Source organism: Cnephaeus nilssonii, assembly GCF_951640355.1.
Source record: "Cnephaeus nilssonii genome assembly, chromosome: X".
NCBI classification, from domain to species: Eukaryota; Metazoa; Chordata; class Mammalia; order Chiroptera; family Vespertilionidae; genus Cnephaeus; species Cnephaeus nilssonii.
Window position 1 is genome coordinate 68,749,884 of NC_137071.1, and position 21,011 is coordinate 68,770,894.

Genomic DNA, 21,011 nt, shown 5'->3' on the forward strand with positions numbered 1-21,011 from the left:
TTTTGCCAATATGATGTTAGGGATTTCCATGGGTGCCCTTCATGAGGTTACCCTTCCAGTTTTAGTTTGTTGAATGTTTTTATCATGAAAGGGGTGTTGGATTTTGTGAAAGGCTTTTTCTACTTCTACAAACATGATTATGTGGGTTTTTGCCTTCTATTCTGTTGACATGGTATATTACATTAATTGATGTTCAGATGTTTTTTTTGTGTTTTTTTTTAAATAAATCTGTTATTATTTATCTTTATTACAGTTTGTTCTGTGGTTTGGAACCATCATTTTTCCGTCTTTCTTTTTTTAGAATATATTTTATTGATTTTTTACAGAGAGGAAGGGAGAGGATAGAGAGTTAGAAACATCAATGAGAGAGAACCATCGATCAGCTGCCTCCTGCACACTCCCCACTGGGGATGTGCCCGCAACCAAGGTACATGCCCTTGACCGGAATCAAACCTGGGACCCTTCAGTCCGCAGGCCGACGCTCTATCCACTGAGCCAAGCCGGTTTCGGCTGATGTTCAGATGTTTAACCAACCCTACATTCCTGGGATAAATCTCACTTGGTTATGGAGAACGATCCTTTTACATGTTGCCAGATTTGGTTTCCCAGTGCTTTGTGGAGGATCAGGGATATTGATTTTTCCTTGTGATGTCTTTTTCTGGACACTTTTATGAAGAAACAACCACCCTCAGTTTCTTGAATATCCTTCTAGAAACGTATTATATATTTCTTTGTAAATTATATTTTTCAACACTATGCACTATACTTTTCTGCCTCTTTATTTTTTTTAATAAATCTTTATTGTTCAGATTATTACAGTTGTTCCTCCTTTTTACCCCCATAGGCCCCCTCCACCCAGTTCTCACCCCACCCTCTGCCCTTACCCCCCCACTGTCCTCATCCATAGGTGTACGATTTTTGTCCAGTATCTTCCTGCACCCCACACCCCTTTCCCCCTGAGAATAGTCAGTCCACTCCCTTTCTATGCCCCTGATTCTGTTATATTCACCAGTTTATTCTGTTCATCAGATTTTTTATTCACTTGATTTTTAGATTCACTTGTTGATAGATATGTATGTCTTGTTCATAATTTTTATCTTTACCTTTTTCTTATTCTTCCTCTTAAAGAATACCTTTCAGCATTTCATATAATACTGGTTTGGTGGTGATGAACTCCTTTAGCTTTTTCTTACCTGTGAAGCTCTTTATCTTACCTTCAATTCTTAATGATAGCTTTGCTGGGTAGAGTAATCTTGGTTGTAGGTTCTTGCTATTCATCACTTTGAATATTTCTTGCCACTACCGTCTGGCCTGCATAGTTTCTGTTGAGAAATCAGCTGACAAACATGTGGGTACTCCCTTGTATGGAACAGTTTTTCTCTTGCTGCTTTTATGTTTTTTTACATTTTATTTTATTATTTTTTTATTAAGGTATTATATGTGTACATATCTTACCATTGCCCCACCCCACCCCACTCCCATACATGCCCTCACCGCCCCAGAGTTTTGTGTCCATTGGTTATGCTTATATGCATGCACACAAGTCCTTCGGTTGATCTCTTATCTTCCCCACCTCTCCTAACCTTCCTGTTGTAATTTGACAGTCTGTTTGATACTTTACTGCCTCTGTAACTATCTTTTTGTTCCAAAGTTTATAATGTTCTTTATTATCCATAAATGAGTGAGATCATGTGGTATTTTTCTTTCATTGACTGGCTTATTTCACTCAGCATAATGTTCTCCAATTCCATCCAGGTTGCTGCAAATGATAAGAATGCCTTCTTTTTTATGGCAGCATAGTATTCCATTGTGTAGATGTACCACAGTTTTCTGATCCAGTCATCTGCTGACGGGCACCTAGGCTGTTTCCAGATCTTAGCTATTGTAAATTGTGCTGCTATGAACATAGGGGTGCATATATCCTTTCTTATTGGTGTTTCCAGGTTCTTAGGATATAGTCCTAGGAGTGGGATTACTGGGTCAAATGGGAGTTCCATTTTCAGTTTTTTGAGGAAACTCCATACTGTTCTCCACAGTGGCTGCACCAGTCTGCATTCCCACCAGCAGTGCACAAAGGTTCCTTTTTCTCCGCATCCTCGCCAGCACTTGTCGTTTGTTGATTTGTTGATGATAGTCATTCTGACAGGTGTGAGATGGTACCGCATTGTCGTTTTGATTTGCATCTCTCGGATAATTAGTGACGTTGAGCATGTTTTCATGTGTCTCTTGGCCTTCCTTCTGTCTTCTTTTGAAAAGATTCTATTTAGGTCCGTTGCCCATTTTTTTATTGGATCATTTTTCTTCCTTTTATTAAGTTGTATAAGCTGCCTGTAGATGTTGGAGATTAAACCTTTATCAGTGATACCATTTGCAAATATGTTCTCCCATACAGTGGGCTTTCTTGTTTTGTTGATAGTTTCTTTTGCTGTATAAACGCTTTTTATTTTGATGTAGTCCCATTTGTTTATTTTCTCTTTAGCTTCCATTGTCCTAGGAGCAGTATCAGTGAAGAGGTTCTTTTGGCATATGTCTGAGATTTTGCTGCCTGTGGATTCCTCTAGTATTTTTATGGTTTCCCGTCTTAAGTTTAAGTCCTGTATCCATTTTGAGTTTATTTTTGTATATGGTGTAAGTTGGTGGTCTAGTTTCATTTTTTTGCATGTATCTGTCCAATTTTCCCAACACCATTTATTGAAGAGACTGTCTTGATTCCATTGTATGTTCATGCCTCCTTTGTCAAATATTAATTGAGCATAGTGGTTTGGGTCAATATCTGGATTCTCTATTCTGTTCCATTGATCTATATGTCTGTTCTTGTGCCAGTACCAGGCTGTTTTGAGAACAGTGGCTTTTTAATACAGCTTGAAATCTGGTATTGAGATCCCTCCTACTTTATTCTTCTTTCTCAGGATTGCTGTGGCTATTCAGGGTCTTTTTTTATTCCAGATGAATTTTTGGAGAGTTCTTTCTAGGTATGTGAAATATGCCGTTGGTATTTTAATGGGGAGTGCATTGAATCTATAGATTGCTTTGGGTAGTGTGGACATTTTAATGATGTTGATTCTACCAATCCATGAACGTGGTATGGTCTTCCATCTGCTTACGTCTTCCTCTATCTCTTTTTTCAGTGTCCTATAGTTTTCCGCGTATAGGTCTTTTACCTCCTTAGTTAAGTTTATTCTTAGGTATCTTAATTTTTTTGGTGTGATGATAAATGGGATTGCTTTTTTAGTCTCTCTGTCTGTAAGTTCACTATTGATGTATAGAAAGGCCATAGATTTCTTGGTGTTAATTTTGTATCCTGCTACATTGCCGAATTCATTTATTAAGTCTATTAGTTTTTTGACGGAATATTTCGGATTTTTTATGTACAATATCATGTCATCTGCAAATAAGGACAGTTTTACTTCTTCTTTTCCAATTTGGATGCCTTTTATTTCTTCTTCTTGTCTAATTGCAATGGCTACTACTTCCAGTACTATGTCAAACAGGAGTGCTGAGAGTGGGCATCCCTGTCTTGTTCCTGTTCTTAGGGGAAATGTTTTTAGTTTTTGTCCATTGAGTATGATTTTTGCTGTGGATTCATCATATATAGCTTTTATTATGTTGAGGTATGAGCCTTCTATTTCCACCTTGTTGAGAGTTTTTATCAAGAAAGGGTGTTGGATTTTGTCAAATGCTTTTTCTGCATCTATTGATATGACTATGTGATTTTTATCTCTCAATTTGTTTATGTGATGTATCACGTTTATTGATTTGCGGATATTGTACCATCCTTCCATTCCTGGGATGAATCCTACTTGGTCATGGTGTATGATCTTTTAATGTACTGCTGGAGCAGATTTGCTAGAATTTTGTTGAGGATTTTGGCATCTATGTTCATGAGGGATATTGGTCTGTAATTCTCTTTCATTGTGTTGTCTTTATCTGGTTTTGGTATTAGGGTGATGCTGGCTTCATAGAAGGAGCTTGGAAGTGTTCCTTCCTCTTGAATTTTTTGGAATAGTCTGAGGAGGATAGGTTTTAGTTCTTCCTTGAATGTTTGGTAAAACTCCCCTCTGAAGCCATCAGGCCTTGGGCTTTTGTTTGCCGCAATTTTTTTTTAAATATATTTTATTGATTTTTTTATAGAGAGGAAGGGAGAGGGATAGAGAGTCAGAAACATCGATGAGAGAGAAACATCGATCAGCTGCCTCCTGCACACCCCCTACTGGGGATGTGCCGCAACCAAGGTACGTGCCCTTGACCGGAATTGAACCCGGGACCCTTCAGTCCGCAGGCCAATGCTCTTATCCACTGAGCCAAACTGGTTTCGGCTGCTGGAAGCTTTTTTATGACTGCTTCAATTTCTTCCATAGTTCCTGGCCTATTGAGCTGTTTAGATTCTTCCTGATTGAGTCTTGGAAGGTTGTATTTGTCTAGGAATATGTCCATTTCCTCCAGGTTGTCCAGTTTGTTGGAATAGAGTTGTTCGTAGTATTTTGTAACAATCCTTTGTATTTCGGCGGGGTCTGTTGTTATTTCACCTCTTTCATTTCTGATTTTGTTTATTTGGGTCCTCTCTCTTTGCTTCTTGGTGAGCCTGGCTAGAGGTTCATCAATCTTGTTTATCCTTTCAAAGAACCAGCTCTTGGTTTTGTTGATCTTTTGTATTGTTTCTTTGGTCTCTATGTTGTTTATCTCCACTCTGATCTTTATTATTTCCTTCCTTCTGCTTACACTGGGCTTTTCTTGCTGCTCTTTTTCTAACTCTTTGAGTTGTAGGGTTAGGTAATTTATTACCATTGTTTCTTGTTTTTTGCAGTAGGCTTGTAGAGCTATGAACTTCCCTCTCAAGACTGCTTTCGCTGTGTCCCATAGATTTTGGATTGTTGTGTTTTCATTGTCATTTGTTGCCATGATATTTTTTATTTCTTCCTTGATCTCTCTGGTAACCCAGTCCTTGTTTAATAGCATGCTGTTTAGTCTCCATGTGTTTGATTTCTTTGGATTGTATTTATTGTAGTTGATTTCCAGTTTTATGCCACTGTGATCTGAGAAGATGCTTGATATAATGTCTATCTTCTTGAATTTGAAGAGACTTTGCCTATGTCCCAGCATATGGTCCATCTTTGAAAATGATTCATGTGCACTTGAGAAGAATGTATATCCTGTGGCTTTGGGGTGAAATGTTCTGAAGATGTCAATTCATTGCATCTGGTCTAGTGAGTCATTTAGGATTGCTGTTTCTTTGCTGATTTTTTGTTTAGAGGATTTGTCCAGTGGTGATAGTGGGGTATTAAAGTCTCCTACTATGTTTGTATTGCTATTAATCTCTCCCTTGATATCCTCCAGGAGTTTTTTTATGTATTTGGGTGCTCCTATATTGGGTGCGTATATGTTTACCAGAATTATTTCTTCTTGTTGGATTGCTCCCTTTAGTATTATGAAGTGGCCTTCCTTATCTCTTGTTATGGCATTTACTTTGAGGTCTATTTTGTCAGATATAAGTATTGCTACCCCAGCTTTATTTTCATTTCCATTTGCCTGAAAGATATTTTTCCATCCCTTACCTTTCAATCTGTGTGAGTCTCTTGTTCTGAAGTGGGTCTCTTGTAGACAGCATACATATGGGTCCTGTTTTTTTATCCATTCAGCCACTTGATGTCTTTTGATTGGAGCATTTAGTCCGTTTACATTTAAAGTTATTACTGAAAGGTATTTGTTTGTAATCATATCTATTTTTGTGTCTGTGTTACTTCTTACCTGTTTATTTCTTCTTTCTACACTATTCCCTTTAGCATTTATTGCATTGCTGGTTTGGTGGTGATAAACTCCCTTAGCGTTTTTTTGTCTTCGAAGCACCTGATTTCCCCTTCAATTTTGATTGATAGCCTTGCTGAATAGAGTATTCTTGGATTCAGTCCTTTGCTTTGCTACACTTAGTATACCTCCTTCCATTCCCTTCTAGCTTGATGTGTTTCTGTTGAGTAATCATTTGACAATCTGATGGGTGTTCCTTTGTAGGTAACTCTCTCTCTCTTGCCGCCTTTACGATTCTCTCTTTGTCATTTATATTTGCCATTGAAATTATGACATGTCTTGGTGTGGGTCTTTTGGGGTTGATCCTGCTTGGGACTCTCTGTACTTGTGTAACTTTTTTCTTCCCCATATCCGGGAAGTTTTCTGTCATCATTTCTTCAAATACATTTTCTAATCCTTGCTGCTCTTCTTGTCCTGCTGGCAGCCCTATTATACGCGTGTTACTTCATTTCATGTTGTCCCGAAGCTTCCTTAGGCTTTCCTCCTTTTTTATTTTTTTTCTCCAATTGCTGTTCAGATTGAGCTTGTTTCTGTACCTGATGTTCTAACACAGTAATTCGGTCCTCTGCTTCTTCTAGTCTACTGTTGAAACTTTCCATGGTGTTTTTTATTGTAGCTATATCACTTTTCATTTCTTCCTGATTCTTGCATAAGTTGTTGATTTTCTTATTCATCCGATGTATAAATTCCATGACCATTACTCTGAACTCTTTTTCGGTCATGTTGCATGCTTCTGTTTCACTAATTTCCTTTCTTGGAGACTCCTCATTTTCTTTCCTCTGTGAGTTATTTCGTTTCCCCATTCTGGCTATCACCAGAAAGCTCAAGCTTCAATTTGCGTGGAACGGGGCCATGTGCTGTGGGAACTTCACACCACCCGAGTTTCACTGAAGTGCTCTGACACTAGGACATGTGGCTGCCATTGGTTGGTGGGAACCAGGCTTGCCCAGGGTCAGTGTCCCCGGTGTTCCGTGTGGTCTCGTGTGCACACTTAGAATCAGGGGCCCTGTCTGCACCACACTGTTGGTATGTGCCGAAAATGAGTTCCTTAGCATGTGCCAGGAGTCAGAGTTTCCCTGTGTCTGCACCAAGAATCGAGTGTCAGAGTCTCTGTTGCCTCGTGCGGCTTCTCATTGAGAATCAGGGTCCCTGTGTGTGTGCATGCACCAACAATTGCAGTCACTGGCTCTTAGTGTGAATGCACTGTGTCTCAGGGATCCCAGTTAGCTGTGTCCAGCGTGCCAGATTCCCTGAAGTGGAGCTGCGTCCTGTGTGTGCTCTCTCTACTGAGCCAAACCGGCTAGGGTTTCGCACACTCTCAAATTCCTGAAGGGGAGCTGCCTCCGTTCGCCGAGCTCTCAGATTCCCCGAAGGGGAGCTGCGTCCCTGAGACAAATTCCCCGAAGGGGAGCCCTCCATGCGCGTTCTCAAATTCCCCGAAGGGGAGCTGCGTCCCACACACTAAATTCCCCGAAGGGGAGTCCTCCATGCGCGCTCTCAGATTCCCAGAAGGGGAACTGCGTCTGTCCTGTGCTCCAGATTCCCCGAAGGGGATTCCTCCATGCGTGCTCTCAGATTCCCCGAAGGGGAGCTTTGTCCTACGTGCTAAATTCCCTGAAGGAGAGCGCGTCCGTGCGTGGGCGCTCTGCAGATTGGGCGAGCGGTGGGTCTATCAGTTACTGTGGCGCTATCCGCGAGCCTGCGGGGAGGGGGATAGGCTCTTTGACTCACGGAAATCTGCTGCCAGGAAGTCTGGATTTTTGTTGTCTGTTGGTCTGAAGCTATGATAGCAGTTCTCTGTCCCCAGTGGCTGCAGGGTCCTAGTTTGTGTCTGAAGCCAGGATGCTAGTCTCAGGCAGCTCTATTTCACAAGATGGTGTGGTCTCCGTGCCCGCACCAGCCGCCAAGAAGATCCGCTTTGTGCGTGGGGCTCCGCCGTCTTAAGACTGCCCGGTTTGGAAGACCTGCAGAATCTAACTGACCCTAGCTCATACACACACACACCACACACGTCTACATTCTCCTCTATGGGTTCCTCACTCTCTCACACTCTCTCCCTCCCTACCTTCCTGCCGGTCGCCATCTTTTTTCTCCCTTTTGCTGCTTTTAATAGTCTCTCTTTGTCTTTTGCTCTTGGCATTTTAATTATGATGTGTCTTGGTGTGGTCCTCTTTGGAGTCCTTTCGTTTGGCGTTCTGTGCGCTTCCTGGACTTGTAAGTCTATTTCTTTCACCAGGTGGGGGACGTTTTCTGTCATTATTTCTTCAAATAGGTTTTCAGTATCTTGCTCTCTCTCTTCTTCTGGCACCCCCATAATTCGGATGTTGGTAAACTTGAAGTTGTGCCAGAGGCTCCTTACACTATCTTCATATTTTTGGATTCTTTTTTCTTTTTGCTTTTCCAGTTGGGTGTTTTTTGCTTCTTCGTATTTCAAATCTTTGACCTGATTCTTGCGATCCTCTAGTCTGCTGTTGTATCTCTGTATATTATTCTTTATTTCAGTCAGTGTATGCTTAATTTCTAGTTGGTCCTTTTTCATATCCTCGAGGGTCTCACTAAGTTCCTCGGAGATTTCTAGAAGATTCTTGAGTAACCTTATAACTGTGGTTTTGAACTCTATATTCAGTAGTTTGCTTTCCTCCATTTCTGTCATTTGTGACCTGTTTCTTTGTCTCCGCATTTTGGCTGCTTCCCTGTGTTGATAGAGTGGCTTTGTGTGCTAGGTGTCCTATAGGGCCCAGTGGCTCCGTCTCCCTAATTACCTGAGGTGGACACTCTTGGTGCACCCCTTTGTTGGCTGTGTGCACAGTTCTGTTGTAGTAATGCCTTGATTGTTGTTGGTATCACTGAGAGGAATTGACCTCCAGGCCAATTGGCTGTGAGGATCAGCTGTGTCTATGATGGGAGAACTTCTGTGCTGGAGATACCCTTATGGGGCAAGACTTGCCTCAGTGGGGCCTTGGTGCTCACTGAGTCTGCCCCCTGAGTGTGTCCCTTATGGATCTGAGGAGTTGTAATCTGGATGGTTCCACTCTGACCACTGAGTACACTGGCTCATGGATCTCCAAGGAGGTGCAAATTTAGCCTCTGCCTGAGGCCACCCAGCAGGAGCTATGGAGAGATCTTCAGATTCCTCTTTTTTGTTTGGGGTTTGGAGGTGCCCAGATGAAGCCCTGCTGTGAAGCAATGCAAGCTGCTGTGGGGCCTTGGGCCTTCTTTTGGAAGTTCTGGGGCTCTCTGACCCAGCTGCAGTTCGTTAGGTAATTTTAGATTGCAAGGGGCCAGGCCATTCATATGCAAAAGCCTCTATGCACAGCTTGGGTGGGGCAGGGTCTCAGGAAATCAATAGCTATGGCTGAACCTCAGCCCTGTTATAAGAGGCCCCCCGGGTCTCAGTGTCCCATGGTAATTGCTGCAAGCTCCTCTGAGAGAAAGCCGCCCTCGAGTTCCGCCTGATGCCAGACAGTCCAGTTTCTCCCCGTATGAGTCTGGGTCCTCAGAGTCTTGCCCGGGACTGGAGTTCAGAGCAGTCAGGAGCATGTATCTCCTTCCCGATTGAGAAAGACAACCGCATCCTCAGTTCCCAGCCCTCTCTGTGCGTGCACCTCTGTACCTCTGCACTTTACTTCCACAGCTCCTCTGAGTCTCAGTGTGCTTTTTTCTTCCCTTCTAGTTGTAGAATTTCCACTCAGCCAGCCTTCCTGTGGGTCTGGATGATGTCCGTTTTGTCTTTTAGTTGTAGTTTTGAAGTGATTGTGCAAGGCAGCAATTTCAGGTGTTTACCTATGCCGCCATCTTGGTTTCTCTCTCCTGCCTCTTGATTTTTTTATTTAATATCTTGGCTTTTGTTTCATATTTGTACATAAAGGGCTTCCTCATTCTTTGTGATGTCTGTAGTATTTCATTGTATGGATCTAACATAAGTTAAACATGTAACTTATAAGTTAGCGTTTAAGTTGTTTCTTAACCTTGTTATTAAATTATACTTCAATGAATGTTCTTAAACTATATGCATCATTTCAAACATATGTAGGTGTGTCTGTTGGATAAAATTGCTCCAAGTGGAATTGCTTTTAAAAGGGTATATCTTTTGTCCTGGCCAGTGTGGTTCAGTTGGTTGGAGCATCATCCTGTATACCAAACGGTTGTGGGTTCAATCCCTAGTTGGAGCATGTACAGAAGGCAAACAATCGATGTTCTCTATTCTATCTCACATCACTGTTTCTTCTTCTCTCTCATTCTCTCTCTCTCTCTCTCTCTCTCTCTCTCTCTCTCTCTCTCTCTCTCCTCCCCCTACCTTTCTCTCTCTCTAAAATGAATATGAATATCCTGCCTAGCTGGGGAGGCTCAGTGGTTGAACATCGACCTATGAACCAAGAGGTCACCAGTTCAGTTTCCAGTCAGGGCACATGTCTGAGTTGCGGGCTCAATTCCCCTTGGTGGCACGCAGGAGGCAGCCAATCGATGTTTCTATCTCTCTAGCCCTTTCCATCCCCTTCTCTGTAAAATTAATAAAAACATGTTTTAAAAAATAAGCATATCCTTGGGTGAGGATTTTTTTTAAAGGGTATATCCTTAATTTTATTAGGTATTGTCAAACTGCTTTCAGTAGAAGTTATACCAATTTACATTATTGCTAACAATGAATGGGTGTCAATTTCTTCATACCCCTTCAACACAGTTGCATCCAATTCTTATTTGGAAAAGCATGTAATGAATCATAGAGCAGAATTGCTTTTCATAAGTCAATTCTTTTTTTTTCTTTTTGAGTGTGTGTGTGTGTTTAAGGAAGGTTGGTTTTGAAAGGAGAAATTTTAGAGGCACAGAGCACATGTAGTAGAAGGTGAAACTGTCATTTTTGTAGTTGATGATGTTTCTGTATGGTTCTGAAAATACTATGCTTTAATGCCAATCTTGCTTTTCAAAGAGTGCTTTTTGAGCCCTGATTATCACCAGCTAACGGCTCACTAAGTATCTTACTTTTGAGGTGGAAAAAATAATCTCTGGACCATTTAGTATAAACTGAATTCTGACAATTTTACTGAATTATCACATTGTAAATATTTCAAATTAGCCAAATTTTTATAAGTAATTCAGTGAATTTAATTTGACCAATCAGTTCTCAGTATCAAAGAGCACAGCTCACTTTTTTTCTTAAATGAGATTCTATTTTTTTAATGTTTATATTGATTTTTTAAATGCTTTTATTGATTTTAGAGAAGGGAGAGAGAGATAGGAACATCGATCATCTGCCTTCTGCACGCCCCATACTGGGTATTGAGCCTGCAACCCGGGCATGTGCCCTGACAGGGAATCGAACCAGTGACCTCTTGGTTCGTGGGTTGGCTCAACCATTGAGCCACACCAGCTGGGCTGCAGCTCAATTTTTGAGTTGAAATATGTTTTGAATATTTTTAGAGCCTACATTTCAGGAAATTCTGAAGTTCTAGACTTTCTAATCATAAATTACCTTTGAATTAATAGCTAGTTGTTTCTTTGTTTATTCATTTAGTACATATTTATTTATTTAGTGTCCACTGTGCTTCTGGCACTAGGGATACAGTGATTAAGAAGACAGATACTGCCTGGCTGGCATGGCTCAGTGGTTGAGCATCAACCTATGAACTAGGTCACAGTTCAGTTCCCATTCAGGGCACATGCCCAGATTGCAGGCTTGATCCCCAGTGTGGGTGTGCAGGTGGCAACCGGTTGATAATTCTCTTTTATCATTGATGTTTCTATCTCTCTCGCTCCCTCTCCCTTCCTCTCTGAAATCAATAAAATGTTTTTTTAAAGAAGATAGATACTATCTCTGCCCCAATGGAGTTTATATGTTAACAAGAAGAAACAATAAGTAATGTAATAAGTGGACTTACTTTTTTTAAATTTTAAGAAAGGCTTTGTAGGACATAAGCAGGGTGGGGTGAGAGAGTGACTTGAATGTTGTCAGGGATGGATGTTCAAGCAGGCCTTTTTGAGGAGGTGACATTTGATCTGAGATTTTTTCTAAAAGATGAGAATAAGCCAGTATGAATATCTGGATGAAGAGCATTCCAGGTAGTAGGAACAGTAAAATGGCTCAAGGGGTTCAAGGAAAAAAGGAAGGCCAGTTTGACTTAGGGATTAAGGAACAAGAGGGAGAATGGAATGAAATAAGGTTGGAGAAATCCAGGGACTGTTTATATTACAGGTCTGTTAGGAGTGTCTATTAGCAGTTGAAAGATTTTTAAACAGGGTTGTAGTATGCTCTGAGTTAATATTTAATAGAGATCACTTTGGCTTTTTCATGGAGGGTAGAGTTATAAAAGGAGGCCCGAGTGTAGTGGAGGCACCAACTGGGAGGCTATTGAAGTCCATACAAAAGATACAAATAGTCATAGTGGAATGAAGAGAAGCAGACTGATTGGAGATATATTGCAGAGGTAGAATAAACAGCATTTGATAACTTGATTAGAAGTGGGAATGAGGGGGAAAAAGGACTTTTGAGTTTTTTGAATTGAGCATCTGGGTTGATGGTGGCTCCATTTGTTAATAAGAGGAATACTCATTAGAGAAGAGAAGTTATTTGGTTTTGGGGAAAGGCAAGTTGAGAATCAAGATCCGTTTTGACCTACTTAAGTTTAAGATGCCTGTGACATATCTAAGAAGAAGTGTTAAGTAGGCTGTTTGAAATAGGGGCTTGGAACTCAGGAGAGAGGTTGGAACTAGATAAATAAATATGGAATTCATCAGGATGGACTATATGTTATCAGTTCCAAAAACATACTTTTTTCACTTTTTAACTTCTCAGAGATCAGGATGCTTCTTCTGATTGATATCAGCCAGGCAGCAATCATGATATAGTTGTCATTTGCTGTTTTGGAGTGTGTACAGGCAGACTGCCAAGAATCAGGCCTTGCAGAATGGAAGTCGGCAGCTTGAGGGGAAAATTGGAGACCATGGAAACAGTTTTAAGTCACAAAAACCAAATGACTTGGAGGAAGAGGGGAGGAAAACAATGAAACATGTTATAGACTTTTCTTGAAACAGGAGCTTTATGTCACTGGAATCCTGGGTACCAGTAGCTTTTAGTTCCTTTAAGAAATGTTGCATCATCAGCACTGGCACAGAGGGTGCTATTGTGTGAACAAACTTAGATATCCACAACTCTTGCATATAAAGTGATTCAGAAGAGTTGGACTCTGAATGTAAAGTTTTAGAAATACTTTCGCCACTTAATTTTATATATATTTATCATTTCATGTTTATAAAAATGATATATGTTCAAAATCTGCCTATATCTAAAGCTCTTACAATCTTTATAAAATAAAAAATTCTAAGTGTTGATAAAATTGTGTTATATATAGTTTAATAGGCAGAGTTTTTTCTTAGTTATGTATAAAATATGTTGTTTGTTAGAATTGATGGCTTTTCAGTGAAATACAGTAAGGTGATAGTTAAGGCCAGGGAATAAATGGGGTCACTTAGGTCCGAGTTTTCATAAAAGAATTACAGAGCTTTATAGAATCTACTGTGTACACAAATTGTCTCACCATACTTCCTCCTCATTCTTCAAGATTCTCTCTTTCTCTCCCCTTCCCTTCCATTTCCACCCCAGTGGCTGAACACAGAATTAAAAAAAAAAATAAGGCCATAGATTAGCAAAACAGTACTCACTTTATCCACTGGTTTTATTTTCCTTCTGTTTATGCTTCTAGGAAGAAATATAGAAAGTTATAGTGGGTATTTATTCAAAAGGAATCCAAGAGTGATGGTAGGAATAGAATGTAGCAAATAGATCAGTGAAGAGCTATCTTAATGTTTGGTAATTTTTGCTAACTAAATATTTCAATCCCCATAAGGCCCCACTTCTTTATTTTGTGTGTATTTTTTTTTTAAGGAATACCCAGAAGAAAGGACAGTAAATGTGAGCTCCATTCGGGTAAATAAATTTATTTTATCATTTTCAGGGATTTCATACAGCATCATTTTATCAGAAGAATTTATACTTTCACTTTTTCCCAAACCTTAAGCCTACTTCCTCCACAAAGTCAAAGTGAAATATTTACCTTATGAATTCATCCCCATGACATTTATGTGAATTTATTGGCACATACCCTCTATAGTCTTCTCTAAAAATATAACTATTTGTAATTTGACTCTTGCTGTTGTGACCATGCTTCTCATTTTACAGTACAGTTGCATATATTCAAAATGTGATTATAAGGCTAATTTAACAAACCCAAACACAGTTGTCTCATTATTCTAGAAAATCTGCTGTGTACATATTTAATGTAGGCAGTAATATAATAATGTCTATTCCTGTGTTATCTAGTTTAGATGCTAAATTCCTAGAGCATGGGAGTGATAACCCATTTCTATTTCACAATTCTTACTCAGTCGAACAGCTAAAATTTGTTGCCAATATAATAAAAGGAATGTTTAGCTCTTAAACTTTGGGTACTTTCTGCTTTGTCTATTACTTAGTGAATGAGAAGGTAGAGAATAAGCATAGTAAATATTCAATAAATAATCTTCCCCTTTTTTGTGCCTACAGGGAAAGAAATGGAATGAATATTTGGACTATTTATTTTCAGAGGGCTTACAAGGCTTGAAACTTTTCATAAGAAGTAGTATTCATCATTCTTCTGTCCCCTGATCAGACAGCATAAACTCCATGATCAACATGAAATGAATGCTGACAGAAACAAACCAAGCATACTGGACTAAATTCCTTCCTCATTGCCAGAGAGGCCAAGTGGCTCACCTTGAGTTTCCATATACTTTTTACTAACACACTGTCATCCTCAGGTAGTGCTTGGACTGGCCTTTGATCATGGCTCAGGAGAGCTTTGATGTGGCTAGCTTTGTTTTTTGGGGTCTAGATTCTAATGCACTAGCGAAAAATGATTTAATCATCAGGCTCTACCTTTCACCAAATTATATATAAAGAGATATATCCATTATGTGGTGGGGCTTTTCACATTCTTGTGGAGTATAAGCTGCCTTGATGGATGACAGAGGTAATATACAGTAGCAATTAAGCCACAGACATACTTATGCAAAATACTCTGCTGTCTCTATGAAACCTCCATGGATACTGCCATTTTTTCTGACTGTGAGCAATAGCACCAACACCAAGTTAATGAGTAGTTGGCTGATTCCTTGGTTTTCACTGGTAACAACTTGATGAGAGAAGGAAGGAGAGAAAATTATGGGATAATCAAGACATTCCTACTTATTACGGGTTTGATTTCATGAAACTGCTCTAGTTTGTGTGTATATATGTATATACCCCATTTTTAAGTGTTTAGGCAACGTTATTTTCAGGAATAATTCTGAAGCCTTTTTAAAAACTTTGTAATAGCTAGAATATCTTGCTGAAAATTTACTTTAAATTTTGCTTCAGTGCTACGGAGTAACTCTCTCTTTTAATAAAATTCATATCATTTGAGAGAAATCAAGTGGAATTTTTTATTTTAGGGAGCATTTTTATGGTTCTTTTTTCTTTTAAAGCAAAAATTTAAACTATATTACTGGTTAATGTTCAGAATAGAATCTCATTTATAAATTCATTTTTTTTATTCAATACATGTTTACTGAGCATATTGTGTGCCAGGTATTCTGTGTGCTGATTATAACAGCTGTGACCAATACAAAGTACTGGCTTTTGTGGAATTTAGTATATCCCATTGGAGAAGACAGAGAATAAAACAGTAAATAAATATATAAAATCAGTTGATATAAAGAAAAAGCAGGGAATAGAAACAGAATGTTGAGGGGATTGCTATTTTAGATAAGGTGGTTAGAGAAGACCTGTTTGAGAAGTGACATATGCAGAGGCCCTAATGAAATAAGTGTATGCGCCATGTGAATATTTAGGAAAAGCATTCTGGGCAGAGGTAAAGGCAAGTGAAAAGGCTTAAAAATGTTAACTTTCTTGGCCTGTTTGAATAATAATAGGCCAGTAAGATAAAAACAGTGATTAAGGGATAGGAATGGTAAGAAATGAAACAAGAGAAAGCCAGAGAGTAGTTCATGAAAGTCCTTATAGCCCAGAATGGATATATAATGGGAAGCCATTAGAAGAATTGAGAGCAGAGGAGTGACATAATTTGACTTTCCTAAATAGAACTGTAGTGTGAAGTTAGACTGAAGAGGAATTAGGGCGAAAGAGAGACCAGTTAGTTAGGTTATTACAGTGTTCCAGGCAAGAGTCTTCGATTAGCGTGACTGATGAGGAGGAAATGTTTAGATACTGGATTCAGGCTCTACTTTACTGGTAAAGGTAGAAAAGATAGGATCTGCTGATAATGGGTATAAGGAGAGGGAAGAAGATGGGTAAAGGATGACTTTCGGGTTTTTGACTGAGAAACTGGGTAAATTCTGGGATGCAGAGAGGAGGCATACTGGAAGAAGAACCAGTGTGGAGGAGTGTGGAATCAGTTCTGTTGAGGCCATGTTAAGTTGCAGATGCTGAGTAGTCACCTGAATATCCAAGTCTAGATTTCAAGATACAAGTTGGAATTGGCAAAATTAATTTGGGAGTTATTAGAATAGCCACAGCATTGGATGAGATCATTTAGTATAGCTGGGAAAGAGGTGGCAAAGGACTGAGCTTTGAGGTGTGCCAACGTTAAAAAGCAGAGAGGGGGAGGAACCGGCAAAAGACTGAGAAGGACCCTCCAGTGCTAGAAGAAAAGTCAGGGACTGGTGTGCTGGAAGCCAAGTGAAGAAAATGTTTCAAAGGAGGTTTAATGGTGTGGAATGTTGCCTGTAAGCTGAAAAAAAAGAAGCTTTAGCTGATTCGAAGTAAATGTGATAGCTTCCCCAATGGGTAACCTCATATAGAGAGGCCTCTTTTGTTTTTAAGTTTGTATTCCAAATAACTTTCCATATTGTTTTTTAGAACATGATATTTTTGTCTTTAAGATCATATAGAACTCTAATTATGTGAAGGGATTTGATTATTTAACCCCTAATAATCTTCAGATTATCAAAGGAAGCTTTTCTAAACTTTATGATCCAGAAGGAAAAAAAATATTTCTTTAGGTTTGTCATTTGTTCAATAATTATCTCCTGGGTGCCCTGGCTGATGCTCATTCAATGGTTAGAGCACTGGCCCGTGCATCAAAGGGTCTTGGATTCAATTCCCAGTCAAGGGCATGTACCTGGGTTGTAGGTTTGATTCCTATGGCATGTGTGAGAGGCAACCAATCAATGTGTCTCATATCAATGTCTGTCTGTCTCTCTCTCTCTCTCCTTCTCCCCCTCCCCCTTCCTCTTCCTCCCTCCATCCCCCTCCTTGCCTATCTCCCTCCCTTCCACTCTCTCTAAAAATCAATAGAAAAAAATATCCTCAGGTGAGGATTAAAAAAAAAGTTGTTATTATTATTCCCTGGGCTCCTTTTTGCCTTAATTTTTCTTCTTGATCAATGTTTTAATTCATTTAAGGTTAGATATGGGGGGACAGGAAGAACTTATATGCATATATGGTGAAGGCCTGAGGTAGGGATGGGAGTGAGGTGGAGGGGGTCAATGGAAGATAAAAAAAGGACATCTGTAATACTTTCAACAATAAAGATAATTTAAAAAAATATTACATAGCCCTGGCTGGTGTGGCTCAGTTGATTGAGTGTCTCCCATTAACTGAAAAGTCGCTGGTTCCATTCCCGGCCTAGGCACATACCCAAGTTGTGGGTTTGGTACCTGGTCCAGGTGTGTGCAGGAGGCAACCTATCTATGTTCTCTCTATCTCCCTCCCTCCCTTTCCCTCTCCCTCTCTCATGCTCTTTCTAAAATCAATAAAAACATATATTTTGTTCCACATTTAACACTCCATCATAGCTAAACAGTGCCTTCTTTTTTTACTAAATTTATTGGGGTGACATTGGTCAACATGAACATATATGTTTCAGATGTGGATTTCTATGTTACCACTAGAGGCCCGGTGCACGAAATTCATGCACGGGGTGGTGGTGGTGGTGGTGTCCCTCAGCCCAGCCTACACCCTCTCCAATCTGGGACCCCTCGAGGGATGTCCGACTGCCCATTTAGACCTGATCCCGGTGAAATCGGGCCTAAACGGGCAGTCGGACATCCCTCTCACAATCCAGGACTGCTGGCTCCCAACTGCTCGCCTGCCTGCCTTCCTGATTGCCCCTAACTGCTTCTGCCTGCCAACCTGATCACCCCCTAACCACTCCCATGCCAGCCTGATTGATGTCTAACTGCTCTCTTGCCAGCCTGTTTGCCCCCAACTTCCCTCCTCTGCTGGCCTGGTCACCCCTAACTGCCCTCCCCTGCAGGCTTGATCGCCCCCAACTGCCGTCCCTTGCAGGCCTGGTCCCTCCCAGCTGCCCTCCCCTGCTGGCCTGATTGCCCACAACTGCCCTCCCTTGCAGACCTGGTCCCTCCCAACTGCCCTCCCCTGCTGGCCATCTTGTGTCCACATGGGGGCAGCCATCTTGTGTATTGGAGTGATGGTCAATCTGCATATTACTCTTTTATTCGATACTAGAGGCCCGGTGCACGAAATTTGTGCACGGGGGCAGGGGGGGTGTCCCTCAGTCCAGCTTGCACCCTCTCCAATCTGGGACCCCTCGAGGGATGTCCGAATGCCTGTTTAGGCCCGGTCCCACCTGACATCCCTCTGACAATCCAGGACTGCTGGCTCCCAACTGCTCACCTGCCTGCCTTCCTGATTGCCCCTAACCGCTTCTGCCTGCCAGCCTGATCACCCCCTAACCACTCCCATGCCAGCCTGATTGATGTCTAACTGCTCCCCTGCCAGCCTGTTTGCTCCCAACTTCCCTCCTCTGCCGGCCTGGTCACCCCTACCTGCCCTCTTCTGCAGGGTTGATCGCCTCCAACTGCCCTCCCTTGCAGGCCTGGTCCCTCCCAACTGCCTTCCCCTGCTGGCCATCTTGTGGTGGCCATCTTGTGTCCACATGGGGGCAGGATCTTTGACCACATAGGGGCAGCTATCTTGATCTTGTGTGTTGGAGTGATGGTCAATCTGCATATTACTCTTTCATTAGATAGGATAGAGGCCTGGTGCACGGGTGGGGGCCAGCTGGTTTGCCCTGAAGGGTGTCCTGGGTCAGGGTGGGGGTCCCTTGGGGCATGGGGCAGCCTGGGCCAAGGGCCTGTGGTGGTTTGTAGGCTGGCCATGCCCCCCCCCCCCCCCCCGGGGACCCAAGAGGAGGCCCTGGTATCTGGGATTTATTTATCTTCTAAAATTGAAACTTTGTAGACTGGAGCGGAGGCCAAAGCAGGCCAGGGCTGCAGAAGCTTGGCTTCCTCCATCGCCAGGGGCAACCCTAGCCTCCTGCTCTCTCCAGCTCCATGGCTGCCGCCATTTTTGTTGGGATTTATTTATCTTCTATCATTGAAACTTTGTAGCCTTTAGCAGAGGCCTGAGCTGGCCAGGGTGTGCAGAAAGCTTGGCTTCCTCCATCGCCGGGGAAACCAAGCCTCCCTCCTGCTCTCTCCGCAGCTGCAGCCATCTTGGTTGGGTTAATTTGCATACTAGCTCCTGATTGGCTGGTGGGCGGGGCTTGTGGGTATAATGGAGTGATGGTTAATTTGCATATTACTCTTATTAGATAGGATGTGCCCACCAACCAAAGTCAAATCTAATAAAAACATATTATAATAAAATATTAAGTAGCCTGGGTGGTGTGGCTCAGTAGGATAGCATTGACTCATCATTGTTGTTTCTGTCTCTCCCTCTCTCGCTGAAATCAATAAAAACATCTTTTTAAAAAGATTAGGTATATGGCTATACAAATAAGCCAAACCTATTTATTTAAAAACCTTTTTTTAACCCTGACCAGTTTGGTTCAGTGGATAGAGCGTCAGCCTACGGACTGAAGGGTCCCAGATTTGATTCCGGTCAAGGGCATGTACCTTGGTTGCAGGCACATCCCCAGCAGGGGGTATGCAGGCGGCAGCTGATCAATTTTTCTAACTCTCTATCCCTCTCCCTTCCTCTCTGTAAAAAAAAATCAAAATATATTTTTTAAAAAACACCTTTTTAAAAAGAATCTTCATGGCAAAGTAAAACAAGATTTATATATAAGAATAGTTATTTTGCTTTGGAGGAAAAGATGTCTAGAAAAAAATAGAAAATTTTGTTTATCTCAGTTGTACTACAAAAGAATACTTTCCCTAGTATTTGTGTAAAATTGTTAACATTCTAAATATTGACTTAATGTTCAATAATAAAGTTGTTAATAGATTTCTAACATCTTATTTTCCTTCTTATCATCACTTATTTTTACTCTTTGTCTATGGGGTGATCTGGAAAGAAAAGTAGATAAGTCTATGATGCCTCACGTAACTTTTATTAACTTAGTAGAACTTCTCTCTTTACCTTTTAAATCACAAAATGGTTTACTAGAAACATGAACTATTTTCTAAAATTGGCATTATATTTTTAAGATTTCTTCTCAATTGATACTACTTTTCACTTCATTAAATTTTTATTTTTGTTTTTTTTTTGTTTTTGTTTTTAATTTTTTTTTCAATTTTTTTTATTAAGGTATTATATGTGTACATATCTTACCATTGCCCTCCCCACACCCCACTCCCATATATGCCCCCACCCCCCAGAGTTTTGCATCCATTGGTTATGCTTATATGCATGCATACAAGTCCTTTGATTGATCTCTTATCTCCCCCACCTCTCCCTAACCTTCCCCTTGTAATTTGACAGTCTGTTTGATGCTTTACTGTCTCTGTATCTATCTTTTTGTTCAAGTTTATAATGTTCTTTATTATCCATAAATGAGTGAGATCATGTGGTATTTTTCTTTCATTGACTGACTTATTTCACTTAACATAATGTTCTCCAATTCCTCCCAGGTTGCTGCAAATGATGAGAATTCCTTCTTTTTTATGGCAGCATAGTATTCCATTGTGTAGATGTACCACAGTTTTCTGATCCAGTCATCTGCTGACGGGCACCTAGGCTGTTTCCAAATCTTAGCTATGGTGAATTGCGCTGCTATGAACATAGGGGTGCATATATCCTTTCTAATTGGTGTTTCTAGTTTCTTCGGATATATTCCCAGGAGTGGGATTACTGGGTCAAATGGGAGTTCCATTTTCAGTTTTTTGAGGAAACTCCATACTGTTCTCCACAGTGGCTGCACCAGTCTGCAATCCCACCAGCAGTGCACGAGGGTTCCTTTTTCTCCGCATCCTCGCCAACACTTGTCGTTTGT

The 21,011-nt window shown here is 40.8% G+C and overlaps 1 protein-coding gene across 3 annotated transcripts in view; it reads left to right on the top strand.

Annotated features, from left to right (window-relative positions):
- Window positions 1–17,746, top strand: part of CENPI (centromere protein I) — a 76,633-nt gene extending 58,887 nt beyond the window's left edge. For all 3 annotated transcript variants that reach the window (XM_079764982.1, XM_079764981.1, XM_079764983.1), the window contains 2 exons: window positions 13,682–13,723; window positions 14,339–17,746. In XM_079764982.1, the coding sequence (XP_079621108.1) occupies window positions 13,682–13,723; window positions 14,339–14,440 (144 nt within the window). In that variant the 3' untranslated portion in view covers window positions 14,441–17,746. The remainder of the gene's footprint in view (window positions 1–13,681; window positions 13,724–14,338) is intronic.
- Window positions 17,747–21,011: the final 3,265 nt, after the last annotated feature.